The 17,682-nt window shown below is 43.6% G+C and overlaps 1 protein-coding gene and 1 pseudogene across 1 annotated transcript; one reads left to right on the top strand and one right to left on the bottom strand.

Moving 5' to 3' along the window:
* Positions 1 to 13,167, top strand: part of LOC104618148 — a 37,923-nt pseudogene extending 24,756 nt beyond the window's left edge.
* A 2,150-nt stretch (positions 13,168 to 15,317) lies between these two features.
* On the bottom strand, positions 15,318 to 17,429 carry LOC104618149 (SWI/SNF-related matrix-associated actin-dependent regulator of chromatin subfamily A member 5-like; the record flags this gene model as incomplete). The annotated part of the gene is made up of 3 exons (XM_010283671.1): positions 15,318 to 15,610; positions 16,693 to 16,803; positions 17,217 to 17,429. Coding segments are annotated over 3 exons (390 nt in total), but the record flags the coding sequence as incomplete, so codon positions are not given.
* Between the last annotated feature and the right edge of the window lie 253 nt (positions 17,430 to 17,682).

Raw genomic sequence — 17,682 nt, forward strand, 5'->3', positions numbered from 1 at the left:
TAAGACTTGTTTCTGTATGCTTTTGTCCAACTTACTCGTTCCATGCTCTGGACCATGTAAAGTAATTGAAAAAATATTCAATTCCAGAAAATAACAACTAAAAGCAGCAGGCTGTTACTGTGTCAGAGCCACTTGCATAAGTCTTTCTGTTGACCTAACCCAGGGAACGAGAGCTTCCAAGAGAGGGTCGCTGATACCCTTAACCCATAACAGCTCTTTCTGCAGTAAGTGTTTCTTGCTGGCCTAAATAGGTCATTGGTACTGGGCTGTGCTGTCAAACTAATAACCAGTTCCAGGAGATGACTGGGATGCATGATGACTTAAGGCCAGAAAAACAGAGATTTCTAAACATAAAGCTGAGCAGACAGGAAGGTGAAGAGGAGATAAGTGCTGCCCAAAAAAACTCTGTGGCTGGGCCATACAGAGCTTTCTAGAAACAGTTTGAATCTGGAGCTTTGTGAGCAGAGCTGTGCCATGAGCAGCAGATTTTACCAAAGTTGACTGAACAGCCTCTGGTACCAGCCATCTGTCCCATCTGCAGGAGGCTGCTCTCCCAGACTGAGCTGGCAGAGGGTTATGTACTTGTGTGCCTGCTGCTTCTGTGTAAAGTCAGGTGTTTTAAACTGTTGATCAAGGATGATTTTAAGATAAAAAAAAAAAAGGCTGAATTTTACACTAGCAAAAAGCACACATGCATCTTCACTCCTGCTTGATTCTGTTGTGGGAGCAGCAACAGACTGCCAGGGAGGGCGCAGTTGTAACTTGGCAGCTCTTTGCCAGGGATGTATGAATTCAGGCCACTCACGTTATGTTTCTAACAGTTTCTAATTTATTAGAGTGGCTTCACATTGGGATTTTTCAAGCTAGAGTGTCTGAATTTAGGAGAACTGACTTTGATGTTTTCAAGTAAGAGTTCAGTTTTTGGAATTACCACAAGTGTTTGTCCAGTTAGCAAAGTCAGAGGTGACAAATGAATTGTAACAACAACTCACTACTATCTGGGGTTTGGTTTTTTTGTTCTTGTTTTCAATTTTAAAAACCCCATGGCATTCATTCATATCCCCTCAATTAAGGGGAAAATAGTGTCCCTGCATAAAGGTCTTGCTTTGCTGATACAGGTTTAGTAATAAGCAAGGTGCTGTTAGAATAATGCTTAACAATTTGCTTGCCTGGAGCAGGTGTAGGTAAGAATAGATAACCCCCTTTATTTTGTGTAAACGCCAACCCATAGGCATGCAATCCCAAGTATTCAGACTACAACAAAACCGGATCCATCTGCGCCATGGAAAACATCAATGATACTCTGACCCTGTACCACTGGCTTGTCAGTGTTCCAAGTGGGAGTGATGGTGTCACCAGCCCGATGAGGGAAGCGGACTCCAACACTTTTTTACCAGCACCAAATCCATCTCCCTGGACTCTATATACTTCCAGGCAGGCTCCAGGCTTCAGTGTGCAGCTCGAGCTGTGAATGCCAATGGTGATGCAGGTCTGGAGCTGCTAAGTCCAATTTGTACAGTAAACAGAGAGGAAGGTAAGTTGTTAATCATGGGAATTGGGTAGCCTTTCTTGGGAAATGATGAGGTAGTGTTTGCAGCTGATGGTGGTCTGCTATGGGTTGTTTTGTTTTAGGGCATTAGTGCTCACGTGTCAGTTAATTTTTTTCATACACATATGGGACTGTTGCTAGTGAAAGGCAGAAGCATCTTGTAATCGTCTCATCAGCTCTGGTCTTTCAAGAGTTTGCGCCCATCATAGGTCACGTGTAAAAGAATGGTGGGTGTATGGTGATAATGATTTTTTTTTTTTACACCTAATTTGACTAGTGAGTAGAGCAGAATTTGACTTTCCCAGTCTTGGGTCCTTTGCTTTTCTCAACATACATATTTCAAATACACCTTTGTTTCCATATGTGTTTAGTTTAAACAACACATCTACTGACACTGAGAGCAGATTGTAGATATATTGAATTTGATGTTATCTAAAGACCTGCAGACTGAAGACAGTTAAAATACAGGTGCTGGAAAAGGGTGGGGGCATGAAATCCATGTGTAAATTCAGGTATAGTAGCACTGCATGAGTAACTGCTGAGAACTTAGGGTATGCCTTAGAAGGGAAGGGGACATCCTAATTCTGGGTTTAGCCTGCATCCCTCACGTTTCTTTACTGTGATGCATAGCTATATCTATGTATAGATGTGGATGTCTAATCTGTTGCTTTTTCTAAGAAATTCAAATGAGGAAAATGCATCTTTTTGCTCAATCAGTTCTTGACTAGAACAGTTATTTGGGAGTTGCTTTAAAGTTCTGTTCTGCCCAAATTAAAGTAGGAACCTGACTTTACTGCATCTCGGTATTCAAGGGGCCAAGATGTTGGGTGCGAGGAGGTGACTATTCTCTGTTTCTTTAGACTAAAATACTTCATTTAGGGTCTATAATTAAATGCTCACTGGGTGAGAGAAGCACTAGCTCACTGACTATACAAGGGGGTCATGCTGTGCTTGTCAGCTCTCTGTTTTGTGCAGTTCAGTCCTCCTGCTACATGAAGTCCTTCACCTCTATCTCCTCCAGCTGCAGTGCAAAAGCCCTGGGTAGGATTGAACAATGTGGGAAGAACTGAAAAAGTTTTGTGTTACCAGGGTGTTAGTCATGGTCCTGCTGTAATGGCAGTGGCCTGTCAACAAGACAAGGCTTGTGGACAGAGGCAGTATTTTTTTGTTAAGATCACAAGTTAGGGAAGGAAGGGGAGATTTTGAGCATGTGATCCGAACTGAAATCCATCGAGGTTTTAGGCAGCTTAGTGGCTGAAGAGCACTTTCCATCATTAGGAGGCTGGGCAGTAGCCTGTGAAGTTTTCAAGGTTCCCCGAGGCTCCTTAGTGTTAGATTTATAGGTCTAAAGCGGCCATTATGCACCATAGCTCCTCTGTGGATTTAGCACTAAGCTCCTAAAGTACCAGTTCTTTTTGTAATTTAATCAGAAGTGATCTTTGCCTCAGTCATACACAGAAAAGAAAGAACCTGAAATACCTCTCCAGTCTAAGTGGTGGACCCTGCAGAATGGCACAAACTGCCCCTATGTACTTTAGTTAGCTGTTGTCTGCAGCTCCCTTCAGGCAGCCTGTTTTTTGCGGCAAGAGCGCAGGTGTGGTTGTGAACCACCCTGCCCTTCACCTCATGGCTGCCAAGGTAAATGCTCATGTAAAGTTGCCACCTCCCCATTTCTAGGGAGGAAGAACAAATTGTTATCAGGAAGAGGTCAGGTTCCTCAGCCGCTGCTGGATGTTGAAGGGTTTCCATACTTCTGCACTTGCCTCTCGGGAAAAGGACCTCTTGGCCCTAGGGGTTAGACCAGGCAGCATGGGCAGAGCTGTGAGGAACTCGCTGATTAGCGTGCCAACGTTTCTGCATTTTTCTGACCGAGCTGTATGGACAGACATCCCCACGCTGCTTGACACAGTTTAGCAGGCATGTCACAACCTGTCTTTCCCCTTTGCTCAGGTCTTTGCCAACCTCGCATCCCAGGAACAGTAGGAGCAGAACCTTTCTCAGCTGAAATTCGCTACGCGGGTCCAGAAGATCCTGACCATCCCAATCTGATTTGACTAACAGTCGCAATGGCCCATATGGATGGTAAGCATCAGGTGGTGAGAGTTACCACTTAATTAACACACGCTGCTTTGGAATTTTCCTCTCCCACAGATTTGTCTCCACGGTGGTTTGCTACATTGAGGCAGAACCATGAATAATCCATGTTTAATGAACAACTTGCCAATTGCAAGGTTAATGTATGTATTGGGCATAGCTCCTATCTTTCCTATGGATGAAACATAGCTCCTATGTTTCCACACTGCAGCTCTAAAAATATGTTCACAAGCAATTAATGAATACTTCATTTGCTCTTTTCCATTCAGGCTGTTAATGAGTCATGTGACATTTATGTTTTAGGAATGCTGCCAGTTATCTCCACATGCCCCTTATCCAACTTTGAGCTAACGCTTAGCCCAGATGGCACTCGTGTGGGACACCACACGTGCTCAACCTACTGGACTATAATGAGATCCAGACCAAACATGGGTTTATTACGGAGGAAACGAAGAACCCCAAAGTGATTCAAGAAACGTCACCTTACCAGTACAGCAGTGCTTTGCGGTTTGCCAAAACCTTGTGCTTCTACCAGAACCTCAACCTTGAGGCTTGCCTTTGGGAGTTTAACAGTTACTACGATGTGTCTGAGCTGCTGACAGACTGCAGTGCCTCCATTGGCACGGATGGGCAGGTATGTGGCACTGGAGCGCCTTCCTCTCTCAACAGGAGACTTTGGAAGCACAAGTCCAACAGAAAGTGTTACTAAGGATTGCATGAGAAAGGATTTAGTCACTATGTAGGCAGCTTAATATGTGTTCCCTTAGCACAAATGTTTTCAGAAGTACAAGTTTGTTCCTTTGCGCTGTATTTCTGTACACAGACATGATTCATCTTCCCGGTAATTGAGCACAGCTTACTGTATTGCTGTTGCTCCTAAGTCTGGATTTTGGAAACTCAGTTTTTTTGACTCAAAGAGCTTTTCCAAACTATGTACGTGTTTGTGTTTTCATCCAAAGCCTGTGTAACAGCATATGTGAAGAAGAGGGTACAGTTTTATTGCCTTATAGAAGTAAACCATATGTGTGAAGTATGTTATTGATCCTGGAAGTGTGTTCTAAGGCTACATAAAAAAATGCTTTTTAACAAAAAAACCCAAAACACTTTTTTAATTAGAAGCTCTGATTGAGGTTTACAGTGTTTGGGCTTCAGGCAGACCTGTCAAGTACGTGAGATTTTATACATCGAAGCTTGGTTGATAAGGAAAAAACAAACACGTAATTGTCCTGAGTAAAACAGGCCATCGTTCCCGGTCTTTGGTATGAATTACATCAACATCGATCATAGAGCAGGCACAGTGGCTCCCCTGTGCAGTGTCTGACAGCACATTGCATTTACTTGGAAAATAACTCAAATCACAGCAATCGCACTTACATTAGAGGAAAGGCCAGGGGGCTGTAGAGCCTCTGTGCTGCCTCCACCTTGAACCAGCCTTGGCCCAGCCGCTTGGTACTTTACCATTCTGTAGGTGCGTGCTCAACTGTTACCTTCTCAACTGATGCTCAGTGGGCAAAGAATATTTATTTACTAACTATCTGCTTGGCTGCCCATTCTGGTTGTTGTTAGTTGCTTGGTAGACAGGGACATCTTCTTGACTCAGACCATAGTTTTAAATTGCAGTGTCTCAGGGTGCCATAATCCATAGAGCTCAATCTATTGTAAAGGCAGGTATTATTTACAGGACTAATTTCTAAATTTGTGTTTGATTTCTGAATGCCTAAGGAATCTGCTGATTCTGATCTGGAATTTTAATTTAGGCCACCTTCAATCTTAGATGCTCCTTATTTTAGAGAGGTATGAACCTTGTTATGTTAATCTAGCAAAGATTCGAGGACACCATCAAGTGAGGTGATTTGCAGGACGTGAAATAATAGTGATGTCAGTAAGAGATGTAAAATGTTTCTGTGCAGTTCTTGTTGCTTAGGTTTAAAGAGTGCAGTTCATGAGAATGCAAGGCTAGTGGTGAAAGTAACTTTTTTTTCAGGTTGCAGGCAGTAACCTGGTACCTCAATGTTTTTCAGGTCTTAAATCTGGTGCAATCGTATGTAACTCTGCGGGTGCCTCTCTACGTCTCCTATGTCTTCCACTCCCCTGCTGCTGTTGGTGGCTGGCAACACCTTGATTTGCAGTCTGAACTGAGACTCACCTTTTGTGTACGACACGGCTATCCTGTGGAAAGATGGGATAGGCAGCCCTCCTGAATCAGAGCTCCAAGGTGAGCTGTTTCAGATGCTGTCATTTCTAAACTCCATCCTATTCGACGTTCTGATGATGGGAGATGTGTGGTCAATAACTCAATGCTTTTTAGCCTCGAGAGTCTCAAAAGCAGTAACAGTATGCTGACTCTCTCAGTTAAAACACCCACCCAAAGGACAATTATGTTTGGTTTTTAATGCCTTATGTTACTAAACCAGATGTTTTGAATCTTCCCTAAATCGTATGCTGCTTTTAATCTATAAAAAAATGAGATAAATTAGTGCACAGACCAACTCCAAAGCAGACGTTCTTATGGAGAGAGAGACTCCAGCGATGAATTTGTACACAGTTACAGGGCAATGGAAGCACTTACGTAGCCCTGTGCAGGGGCAGCGCCTGCAAAAGGGACCTTACTGGAGTGAGAAGCCTTGGTGTCTGTGTGACAAAAAGTCCCAGACCCCTTCTTTCTCCTGCCTGTGCTCTGTTATATCAGCATATGTGGATATACTTCAGGTGAGTCTGGTCTTATGTCAGCAAAAGGGAGGAAAAAAATTCTGCCTTAGTGTATTGAACCATTAGCAGGTGTAAATGAGTGCATTTCTTCTGAGGTTGGTGGGTTTGGAGATCTGTCTCAAAACCATCAGTGTGACAGGCTTTTATATCTGTGAAGAGCACCAGGGTTTAGGTAAAGTGTTTCAGATCTCCAGATGCAGAAAATATAGGAAGAGCCTTCCTTTAAAGATGCACTTGGGAAATGTTCGTGGTAAAATCATTGGCTTTTTCCTCCCTAGGCTCCCTCTATGCCACAAGCATGTGGATCAATGACGAAGGGCGACTAGTGGTGAACTTCTGAACAGAGATTCGTTTCCGGGGCCGGCTGGTGATGTCCCACCCAGGTGCGTACCCAGCCTGTCCCCCTGTGCTAGCCAGAGTATCTGTAGTGCTGTGTACCTGGCAGAGGAGAAAGATATCACAGTAGAGGGTCTGTCTCGGTGTAGAAAGGGAATAAGCAACTGTGGCGCTTCCTTTTCTGAGGTGTAAGTTAATTTCTTTTCATTCTGTTGCTTATTTGCTTTTGCGTGCTGATTTTAGACTATGCCAGGCGTCAGTATTAATTATGGCAAATTATACTATGCCTTTTATTCTTTCAGGAACATCTCTGGCATCAATGGTGATGTCTGCTGACCACCCTGGCCTCACACTTACACTCAGTCTGTTACGAAGCGAGCCGACCTTCCACCAGCCTGTGCAGCAGTGGAGTTTTATCTCCGACTTTGCTGTGAGTTTGCATTCAGACTTGAATTTAGGGACTCAAAAGGAATGTCAGCTTTTAACGTATTTTCCATGCAGTCATCAGCACTGTAAGATCACTAAGCATCAACTCATTCGGACGCAGTCACGTATTTTCATTACACAATGAACGGTCAGAAGTCCCTGGTGTCCCTGGAGCTTGGATCCAGAGGCCTGAACCTGTGTTCCCGCCAGCGCTGGCCGGCACCATTCATCGAGCAGGCCAGTGCTGGAGCCGTGGCTTCTCTTGGGGAGTTTGCCATGATGTTACCTCCCTTGGCATTGCCAGGAAGCTGTGATCCAGGAGTTGCTGCTGCTGTTCTGAGAAGCTGGGTTTTTTTCCCCCACATGTGGCAAAGCTGCTTAGCTCCTGCTGAGCTCAGGAACTACTGTGGCCCCAAAGTCTGTGCCTCTAATAGCACAGAAGAGGCTGGCTTAAAAGTATCTTGCGCCTGTGAGAGGGACACAGGCCAGTGACTCGGCTCTTGCTGAGCTGGCAGGAAAGGAGCCATTTGCATTCGCTAAAAATCTGTCCAAAATAATTCTCTTTTCAGAGAGGCTTAGTATGTTAGATTTGGACGTTGACATGTTTGATTCCCACCACCGCTGCGGCAAGGTCAGTCCCTCAAAAGCCTGATAGTAGGTGTTGTGTATCAGTCCTCGTTCTACATAGAAGTAGACGAGAGACAGCATGTGTCAGTGCCTTGCCTGTGCCGCTGAAGCGCTCCGACAGCGTTGGTGCACACGCTTCCTGCATGAGCTAAAGCACCCAGATCATCAACAGCAACGTCTGAGTTTGTGAAAGCGTTGGGGTGCTGCTGGGAATTCAGCTTGGCCTCAGGGACAATGTGATTGTTCAGAGAGAGGGGAGCAACGCTCATTTCTCTAATCTTTTCCCAGGTACGAGATTACTCGGGTACTTACACTGTGAAATTCATCCCTTGCATTGTTGCACCTGGTCAGCAATATGCCCTTCCCGTCTTCTGCAGCCCACGGGACCCGGTTGCATTTGATATGGACATCAGGTTCCAACAGGTACGCCATTTTACTGAAGACTTACACGTTTTTCTGTGAAGCCTCACGGGCAAAACCAGCCAAAAGCAAGTTTAGGCTGAAAAGGCAGGTGTTCTGTAACCACTGAAAGAGAAGTTCTGGCATAGGCTATCCAGCACCAGTTGTCAAGAGAAAATCATGGAGTATTCCTGATGGCTTCAGAAAGTGTTTTGCAGTGCTTGTAGATTGCTTTAGACCTCACCTTTTCATGATGAGATAAAATCAAACAAAAATATTTTTTTTCAGTAATAAAAATTTTATTTTTCCATTTATTTACCTCATAATCCACCCTATTCCCAAATACTTTGCTGTTTTTTTCAGGAAGGTGGAGGCTGAAGGGATAAGGAATTTTAGTTCTAAGTGAGATTGTTTTCAAAAGTAACTTGTAGTCCTGAGGTTGATTTTTAAAACTGAGATTCAATGTAATATAATTGTATCAAGAGGGTCTTTTCCTCAAGCAGTGAGAAACGCTTCATTCAGAGTTAGTGTGGCTTTGTGACAGTTTTCCTGTATATATTAATGCAAAAAAAAAAAAAAGGCAGTGCACCAAGTAGCAGTAACTTACTATTGTGGACTATTACAAAGACCAGCTTTTCCGTAGCCGTTAGCTTGATGAATGACTTAGCATTTGGGGGACCAAGGACTCTAAATCTGATCTGTTAACTTCCAGTGAACACACCAAACTTTTAAAATCTTCTGCATCCTCAGTCAATACATGAAAAATGATCCCCGCCCCACCACCCAAGTGTCCTGGATACCTCAGAGGCCTTGTCAGTGTGAGTCAGAGCCGTTCAGCCCTTTTGACCATGAGAGCTGCTCTTCAGCTTTCTGCTTCATTATCCTGTGGCGTGGCGAGTGTGGAGGCAACTGTATTACGTGCATGTCGCAGTCTTGTTTGCTCACACAACTGGTGTTGAATTGAAATGTTGTTACTTTAAATTAACGATACTGCTGCAGCAATAGTCTTCACGCTGCCGCCTTTTAATGCAGGACACGCATGCTACACAGGAAAAGGAAAATGATTTGACGAGGAAGGAAATAAGTAGAGTTGAGGTGGTATTTGTGTATTAAGTTGCTTTTGCGCTTCTGTCTATATAATCACACGCTTATGACTGTTACCCATAAATGCTGTGTTTGTTGTGGTTAACAAGGTGAAACAGTGGCATGAGCCAGTTTAGTTCTTTACCTTATTTCTGTGCTGGAGAGCCGTTCGCCTTCAGTTCCCCTCTCCATTTCCCTGGCATTACACATGTGGTGGACCTGGCAGCACTCCAGAGTGCCGGATTCGGGGGACAGGCACGACCGGCAGCCTGGTGCCAGCTTCCTCCATCCAAATGTGTCAGGCTCTGTTGGGCCTCTGCAGCCACGAGGTGTTTGCGGTGGGGAAGGCAAAAAGGCGGTGACCAGGAGCGACCTACCATCGCCCCAGAGGAGTTAACCTACTTGCAGGGCAACTCCCGTGTCGCCTCCAGGCGTGGGCCATTGGCCAGGTTAGTTTTCCGGGCAAATTGCAGGCGGCTTCTAGGTCGCAAGTGGAACGTGCAGAGCGCAGCCAGGGCTGAGTAGGGGCAGGCGAGGTTTCCCATCCTGTGCTCGTTGGTTTGAGCACGCGGGTGGTTTGGAGTAGGGGAAGCGAGTTGGTGCTGAGCGAGGTTCTGGTCCTGTTCTAATTGTATTGGCCCCTTGCACCGCAGCCCCGTGCTCCCACTAACTTTTCCAAGTGTCACTGAAAAGCTACACTGCTGTCCTGTATCTGAGGAAACACGTGTCTTTTGCTGTTTTTCTCAGCAATGTTGAAATAAACCGCTGCAATTGTGTATTTTAATGGGTCCCGATGAGAAGTACAACAGGAGGTTTATGAATGTACGTATGTATCTATACGGGTGGGATTCTTATAAATGCTGTGTACTGCTGCAAGGTTTGATCAGCACATTGCTACTCTGGCAACGGTGTACAATGATCATTGTAAAGCTACAACCAAGGCACGTTTTTTATCATTGAATTTCACTTTCCCCCACAGGTCAGTGACTCAGTGGCAGCAGAGTTCAGCCTAAACACTCAAATGTTTCTGCTGTCCAAAAAGGAGCTCTGGATATCTGAGGGATCAATGGGATTTGGAGAAGGAGCTGATGTAGCCTTTACCAAAGGTAAAAAGTCAATTGTAAATTTAGCATGTTATGAAAGCTAAAACAGAACTGCTTTTAACAAAAGCTGAATATGTATATTACTAGTTTTATAGCCCCTACGTGGTCTATGTATTTCCACTACAGAAAAGTAAAATACAGAAGCACTAAAATACGATGTGATTTAGTGTAATTGAAACAGTCTTTGGTTCTGTTTATCGGCTCTGAGAGGAAAAGCATTCCAAAGGTAGATGCAGAATTTAGGTGCGTATATCTGAAACCACGGTTCTGAAAACTCTTGCTCAGTTACTGCATAATCACGTATTGCCCTCACTCTGTTTTGCTTTGAAGCTGCCCATTCTAGAACTTTTTGCCCCATTTGGAGGGGGCTAAGTAATTTCAGTGCTTAGGTTATTCTGGTCAGAAATGCAGGAATCAAATACTTGTACACCTGAGGCTCCTTGATGTGGTCTTGCAGCTGTTCTCACTGGCAGACTGGATGCACAGTAACTGCAGCTGGCTTCAGCCAAGCTGCTCGGACTCATTCTTGATTTTTTTTGAGTTCTGGCCCAGGGCCGGTGCTCTCACACACTGTGCTCACTCACTGACTGGAGCTGTTATCAGGTTCTGGGGAAACTCCTGGTAACAGCAGTATTGGACTAGAAATAATTTTGGTGTTAATTGGTCCCTTATTTGAGTTACCAGCCTGAAACCCAAAGGTCCTCTTAAGAACTTTATTTTGCTTGATATAATGCTCTCAGGTTGGGTAGTTTCTTATACATGAATATGGGTTGCCCTCTAGTGAAGAGAAGGGAGCAGCTTGCTTAAGAAGAGCTGCACTCTAAGAACCACACGTCAGTAGGAATTGTAACAGAAAATAAGACTAAAGCCCATGATAAATTAGTAGTAACAGCCAGGGAACATACTGTCCTCACGTGCAGAGGGAAATACACTTAAAGCTAGATAATTCCTATCCTGACAATTTTTAACAATGAATGGTTTGGTAATAACTTGATTTAATAATTTTGAAGTGGTCGGTATAATGTAAAAATGTGTTTATCTGCTTTACTAGGATCTGAAATCTATGGCCGAGTGATGGTGGATCCAGTTCAGAATCTCGGTGAATCCTTCAGCTGCAACATGAAGGTGTTCCTTTGCACCGGTGCCGATGGGTACGTGCCCAAGCACAGCCCAGAGAATCGGGAATACAGATGCCTGGCTGACTCATCCTCTCTCTTGTACAGATTCAAGATCCTGGTACATAAATGAAGAGTTATGGCAGCATGCATTTTTAGACCCCCAAAATTCTCACGAGAATCTGTAAATACTGAACTTACTTCCTTTAGGATAAAGCTCAACCTGAGACGCTAGCAAGAACCTTTGGAAACCTGGAGTTTCACGCCACGTTAGTGGCTGATCATGCAGATGCTTTTCCTCTAGTAAAACAGCCGGGTTCCGGTGGCTTCGGCCTGTCGTCTGCTCCACTCTTCCAGGTAAGCTGTCGGATAAAAACATTGCAGAAATTCTTTCATGCTAGAAGACAACTGAGGTGGAGAACAGAGCATGCAGGTAAGCATGGGCGCTGTGTTAGTCAGCGACAGACTTCAGCAACGCATTTACTTTTGTTCCCCCTCCTTAACAGTGTGGAGACGACGACAGCGTTGCTTTGTAATGCTGAGCTACGCTTCTGCAGCCTTGCTGTTATTGCAGACATGTTTGCTATGACTGGGAGCAGGGTCGCTGGTTTAGCTCACCATGGGGGCGTTTTTACAGAGAGAAAACAGGGAGATTAGACTTGATTGTCTTGCAGCTGGGAAAAAAGAAAATAAAGGTAAATGGCTTCTATACAAAATGAAATTAAAGAGGAGAACTGTGCATCCTGCTGTAAGGCAGATTAATTCAAATTCCTGAAGTCTCTTTTTGGCCTCCTGAAGTGAGGTTGCTCTTGCCTAAAGTAAGACTAGTGTTGTGTTAGGTAAATGCAGGAGCCTTTCTGCATTAACACTGGAAAGATGTAGACTCTCTTGAAACATAGTTTCTGACCCACTTCAGCAGTTTGCATTGAGAAAAGATTAATCCTGTGTCCAAGTGCCTATTTCTGCCGTTGACTTTAATGAAGCATGTTTGGCAGCAAACTTGGGATGCAACCAACATGATGATCCAACCTGTCTGGATGAATCTGATGCTTGGTGTTTCCCAGATTATAGTAAATGCGTGAGGGGGTGGTTCTGGTTTGTTGGGGTTTTATGTGTGTGTTGTTTTTCTTTTAAAGCGACAGCTGGCCGAGAATGGTACATTCACACTATTTACACTGTCCGATCGAAGGAAAATGCACACAGGCACAACGGCAAAAGAAGTCTTCACTACAACCACGCGTTGTCCTCTGCTAAAGGAGGAGTTAGCACCGCAGCCTATAAAGGCAGCAGCAGCGCCAGCCCAGACACCCCTGTCTTCGTGCAAGACATTGGAGCAGATAAAAACAGAGGCACGAATATTCAGCATCTTGCACTTGACCATTCTGACAAAGCTGTTGTCACCCAGAAAGACGCGGTCCCAGCTGGGGTGCCGCATCACAGGCCAGTTCTGGAAATCACAAGCGGGAACTGTGGAAACGGTATCACACCCGTTACTGCAGGCTTGACAGGACTGCCGTTTCTGATCTGCGCTGTGGTCGTAGCTGTGTTTTTGTTGAAGCAGAGGAAACAGCCCTCTGCTGGGAAAAGCAAAGCGCCCGTCAGCTACTCCAGCAGCAGCAACGCGATGACCACACCTCGTGGGCGGCAGCGACAGTTCAGAAGTCTAGCCAATGGCTTGGGTGCTTGCCTTTTAACGTGTGATGTCACCGAAAAGCAGATGCTCTGATCTAGCTCTTGGCCGAGTCTGTTGCACAGCCGATTGCTGGTTTAATTATTTGTAATGGGCAGCTATTTCTGATGGTGTTGGCGTACTAGGTTCATGTGGGAGTAACTTATTCCTAGAAGTCAAATTAGTGCTCCATAAATGGGAGTGGATGCTTTTCTTCCCTTTTTTTAATAGTTTTTCTTTAATGTTTTGAATATATGCAGCTCAAACGTGCCTTATATCCACCATGAAAGGTTGGTTGCTTAGAAGGATGCTGGTTGTGATCACATGTACAGTATCTAGCTTTCATATAACTGGTTTGGAGTTATTTTTTTAATAATTACTGCTGGGGAAGGAAGGAGGGAGTAGTATTAGAATGGAAGCGGAGTAGTAGATGGTAAGTGTTCTTTTAAATGAGTGATACCAACAGTTTTGTCTCGAGGACCTCAGACATACGGACAGCAGCGGGAGCCTCGCACAGGTAAGGCTGCAGTTGCAACTAACCGTAAGGAGAGCTTTACCTGTGGTCAATGAGAATTGAGAACTATACTGTAAAGCCACACTAGAAAAATAGTATGTTAATGCTTAGGTGCTGGCATTAAGTGCTTTCAACCACGCTTAAGCCAGGCTCTAGTACTTCAGAGCACTACTAGTGACCACTTTCCCATATTGTACAGCAATCGCCTATCTTCCCGTGCTTGATAGGGATGTTACAAGGTAGCTTATTTTGCCATTTGGCACTGGGGGAACACACTTGTATCATCTAGAGCAAATACTTTGCTTTTTTTACTTCTACTTGAAAGAAAATGGATTTTCTGTAACTCGTAGGGGCTGCCCTTTGGGAGATGAAGGTTTAGTTCATCATGTTTGCTTTCTGCATACTGGCACTTGAGAATCATTAGCACAAATGAAGTGCTGCTCAGCATTTAGTACATCTTTCCCTTCTGCTAAAAAAAAAACACCTCCTCTAAAGGTTTTCCTTTAGGCTAGTTGTAAACAAGCAACTGTGGCTTGTTGTGCGTAATTGGTTGTGTTTGGTTGTTGTTTTGTGAAAAGGGATGCTTTTAAAGGCTGGCTTCAGCACTGCAGCATTTCTGTTTAGGGTATGCTAAGTGTAAGCAGTTACGACGTATTTCTTCTAGGGCTGCCAGGATAATTACAACTCGTATGTTAACTCTGCTCTTCACAAAGAACTTGGTACGTACAGCAAAGTATGGTTACTCAACCTGTTTTCAGCTAGTGCCTGCGTGTTGGTCACCTGCAAATACAAAGTCATTTAATGTACTAGTGAGAACTGTACTGCTGTACGGAAAACGCACGTATGTGGATGCTCAGCTTTTTCTCAAGTCTTGTTTTGCTTGAGTTCCAAAAAGATGTTTTTTCCTAGGAAATGCATTTCTCTCTGTTTGATACGTGTTCTTAAAAGGGCCAAAAGTGAGCAAAGATTACTCAATGCAAACTGAGCATTTGTTCTGTTTTCTTGAGGTTTTTTTTCCCCAGAAAATGACAAAATCATGCTACATAACGGCCTTGAGAAACACCTGATTTCATCTGTCATTATATGCCAAATACACAAAAAGGAGAGGACGGCGTAGGAACAGCGTGAACGGCGTGAACTGATGGACAGTTACCCCCAGAAGCAGCACCAGTTCTTCCCAGTCATCAGGCCTCTGCATTCACCATGGCTGTTTGAGAGAAGGGGGCTGGTTTTACGTACCGTGTTACGCTTTCTGTTCCGACGTGTTGCTGTTTGCAAATAAAACCAATTCTGCCATTCTTAGGCCATTCTAATTGAGTACAAATCTCAGCACAACTGACTGGCTTACCTTTCTTCCGGCACATGTTTTAAGCAGGAAAACGTTATCCTTTTGTTCTGATCTGTATGGCTGTCAATCATTAGTTCTTGAGGTAAATACCTGGCCTTTCCACTGATGTCAAAGAACAGAGTGTATTTGTGCAGTAGAAGTAAGCTCAATAAAGGTAAGGTCAGAGCCACTGAATCGGGGTTTCACTGCAGGTGGCTTGTAACAAGAAAATGCAACTAAATTGTTTTAGTGGTCGCAATGGAAAAAGTGTTCACGATACCTTAAGAGGGAAAAAATTGGGGGATGGCTAAATACATAGAGGTATTCCAGTAGAAACTGTAATGAAAAGAGTCACGTGCAGCCTTATTAATAAATGAAGCCTATTTATTACTTCAAGTGTTAATGGTAAAAAAAATTCAGCACAGCTGTTGCATTTAAAAAAGTGAAACTAAGTACTATGTTTCTAGTTCAGTAAACAGATGAACCCGATGTCCTTTAATGACATAATAGTTGAGCATTATACAGTACATCTTATGAAGACCCGTAAATTAAAGAACTACTTTTTAAATTTAGTGATTACAAAAATTCTGCGTTCACAGCTTTAGCTTCTTTTTTCTTCCACGGCCATCAGGAGTACCATCCATTTTGCGTTTCTGTGCCTGTAAGGTAAGTTTTTTAATAAGTAAGTTAGCATGATACAAGAAGCTTGTAAGCAAGCACAGCATTTCAAGCCCAAGCAGATGGAGACGATTTACACCCTGGCAGCGTGAAAATGGGATAAATTGCAAACGTTGTCACAGGGCAAACAGGATAGTTGTCGTTTTGGATTCTTCCAATTCCGGAAGAGTACGATTTCGTAGAGGTAAAAAGTCTATAGAACCTTACAAAGCTTCCTATTTATGAAATGGTATTTCTAACTACCTGTTTAAATATTCTGTGCACTTGAATAGTCCAAGAAACTCTTTACCGAAAAGTCTATAGAACCAAGTAAGAATCTGACAAAGCTTCCTATTTATGAAATGGTATTTCTAACTACCTGTTTAAATATTCTGTGCACTTGAATAGTCCAAGAAACTCTTTACCGATTTCTGCAATTCTGCAATGTAAGTTGTGCTTCTAAAAGGTTTTGGTACAACCCTAGTTCTAGGCAACAACTTGAACACCACATCCTGGCAAGAAAATGGGTAGAGCTGGTATTTCCTTTACGACACAGGCCTGCGTAGTCAGCGAGGAGAGTAGTCAAGCATATTACGGGCTGTCTTCTCAAATTGAGCTCTAGAAGCCCATTTCATGGCCTGCCCCCCATACAAGGACAGCGATGGCAGAGTCTACCTGGGAACACTCGTGAACGGACCTGTAGCATTGTCAGGGTGCAACGAGTGGTTTGCATCACCTCTGTATCCCTCAGGGGTAAACGTGCCATTTCTTTAGGGGTATGAAGTAATCAAAAGGCCAAATCTCTGGTTTATTTTATCAGGGTAAACCACCTATTTAGGGTACCAACTCGGTGACCCAAAGCGTGTGAGCTACACGTTAGAACCTAAACTTATTTTCCTGTAGATATGCACAGCTGTACTAGTGGAATGACAGCATGAACTTTATGCAGCCCTTAACCTTGCCCTAGAAGGTTTCTTGTTGTTTATAGAGAACTTTAACTTTAGATATTGCTCTTCCTTGACAGCTAGAAAAGCACCCTGTCTTCACATGAGTTCTTCCACAGAAATGCCTTTTCAAATCTTACCGAAGATGGTTTTGGTCCACGTTTCTTCTTTTCTGCCTTTTCCTTTTCTTCCAGTTCCATGTTTTCCCTTTCAATTAGGGTGATTAAAGTATTGCATCTCCTTTGCAGCTCCTAAATCACACAAGATACTCACTATATTAGGCAGCCACTTAACATAAAAATCATATTAGGAATGCCTGTAAGTAGGTAAGCTTTTTGCTGTATCTTGGCAGAGCGAAAAAGGAATGAAATGTATTTTTTATAGTTGCTGGCTGGCTTCACAGGAATAGATTTGATCACAGATGTTTGCTTTTTATAAACATATTTAAATCAAATTCATGTTGATTTTGAAAAATGGTACCTTGGACTTTTTGGTTTACTGCATTTGCCATCCTCTACAGTTGTAGAGGGAAGTCTATAAAAATTGTGTGCTGTACAGACGCACATACTGCAGTATTCCTATATTTAATTAGCTATTAATTACATTAGCCTGGTGTGGTGCCATGGGCATTCACGAACAAAAAGCAAAGCAGAGCAGTACATACCATTGCAGTTCTGGACTTGAGAAACCAGTCAAATCTGAATTGCGGGGAGTTTCGGATGCACTGTCTTAATTCATCATAGACATTTTCTTTATCAAATCCTAGCTTGTGAAGCATACAGATTAGAAAGCGATCCTCCTCTTCAGTGTAATTCTTCCCTTTATTGGTACCATACGATATTCTTAGCTGGTGGAAAGGGGCTTTATATCTGCCAATCTAAACAAAACAAGATCGATCATATAAAAGTTCAGAAATAGCATGGAACTGTTTTAGATGAAAGCAATACATTGCGTGATCAGTACCAAGTCAGAAAAGTAGATCATCTGTGCTCTCTGGTGCTAACTCACCACATGTAAGGAAGTGTGGGCTCTAGCTAGGGCATTTACTGCCACCTAAACTGGTACGTTCGGGTCAGGACAGCTTTGTCTCTGATCTTTTGCTTAACAACAGAGCTGTCGCTACCTTTGCA

Source organism: Phaethon lepturus, unplaced genomic scaffold (genome assembly GCF_000687285.1).
Source record: "Phaethon lepturus isolate BGI_N335 unplaced genomic scaffold, ASM68728v1 scaffold11953, whole genome shotgun sequence".
Taxonomy (NCBI): Eukaryota; Metazoa; Chordata; class Aves; order Phaethontiformes; family Phaethontidae; genus Phaethon; species Phaethon lepturus.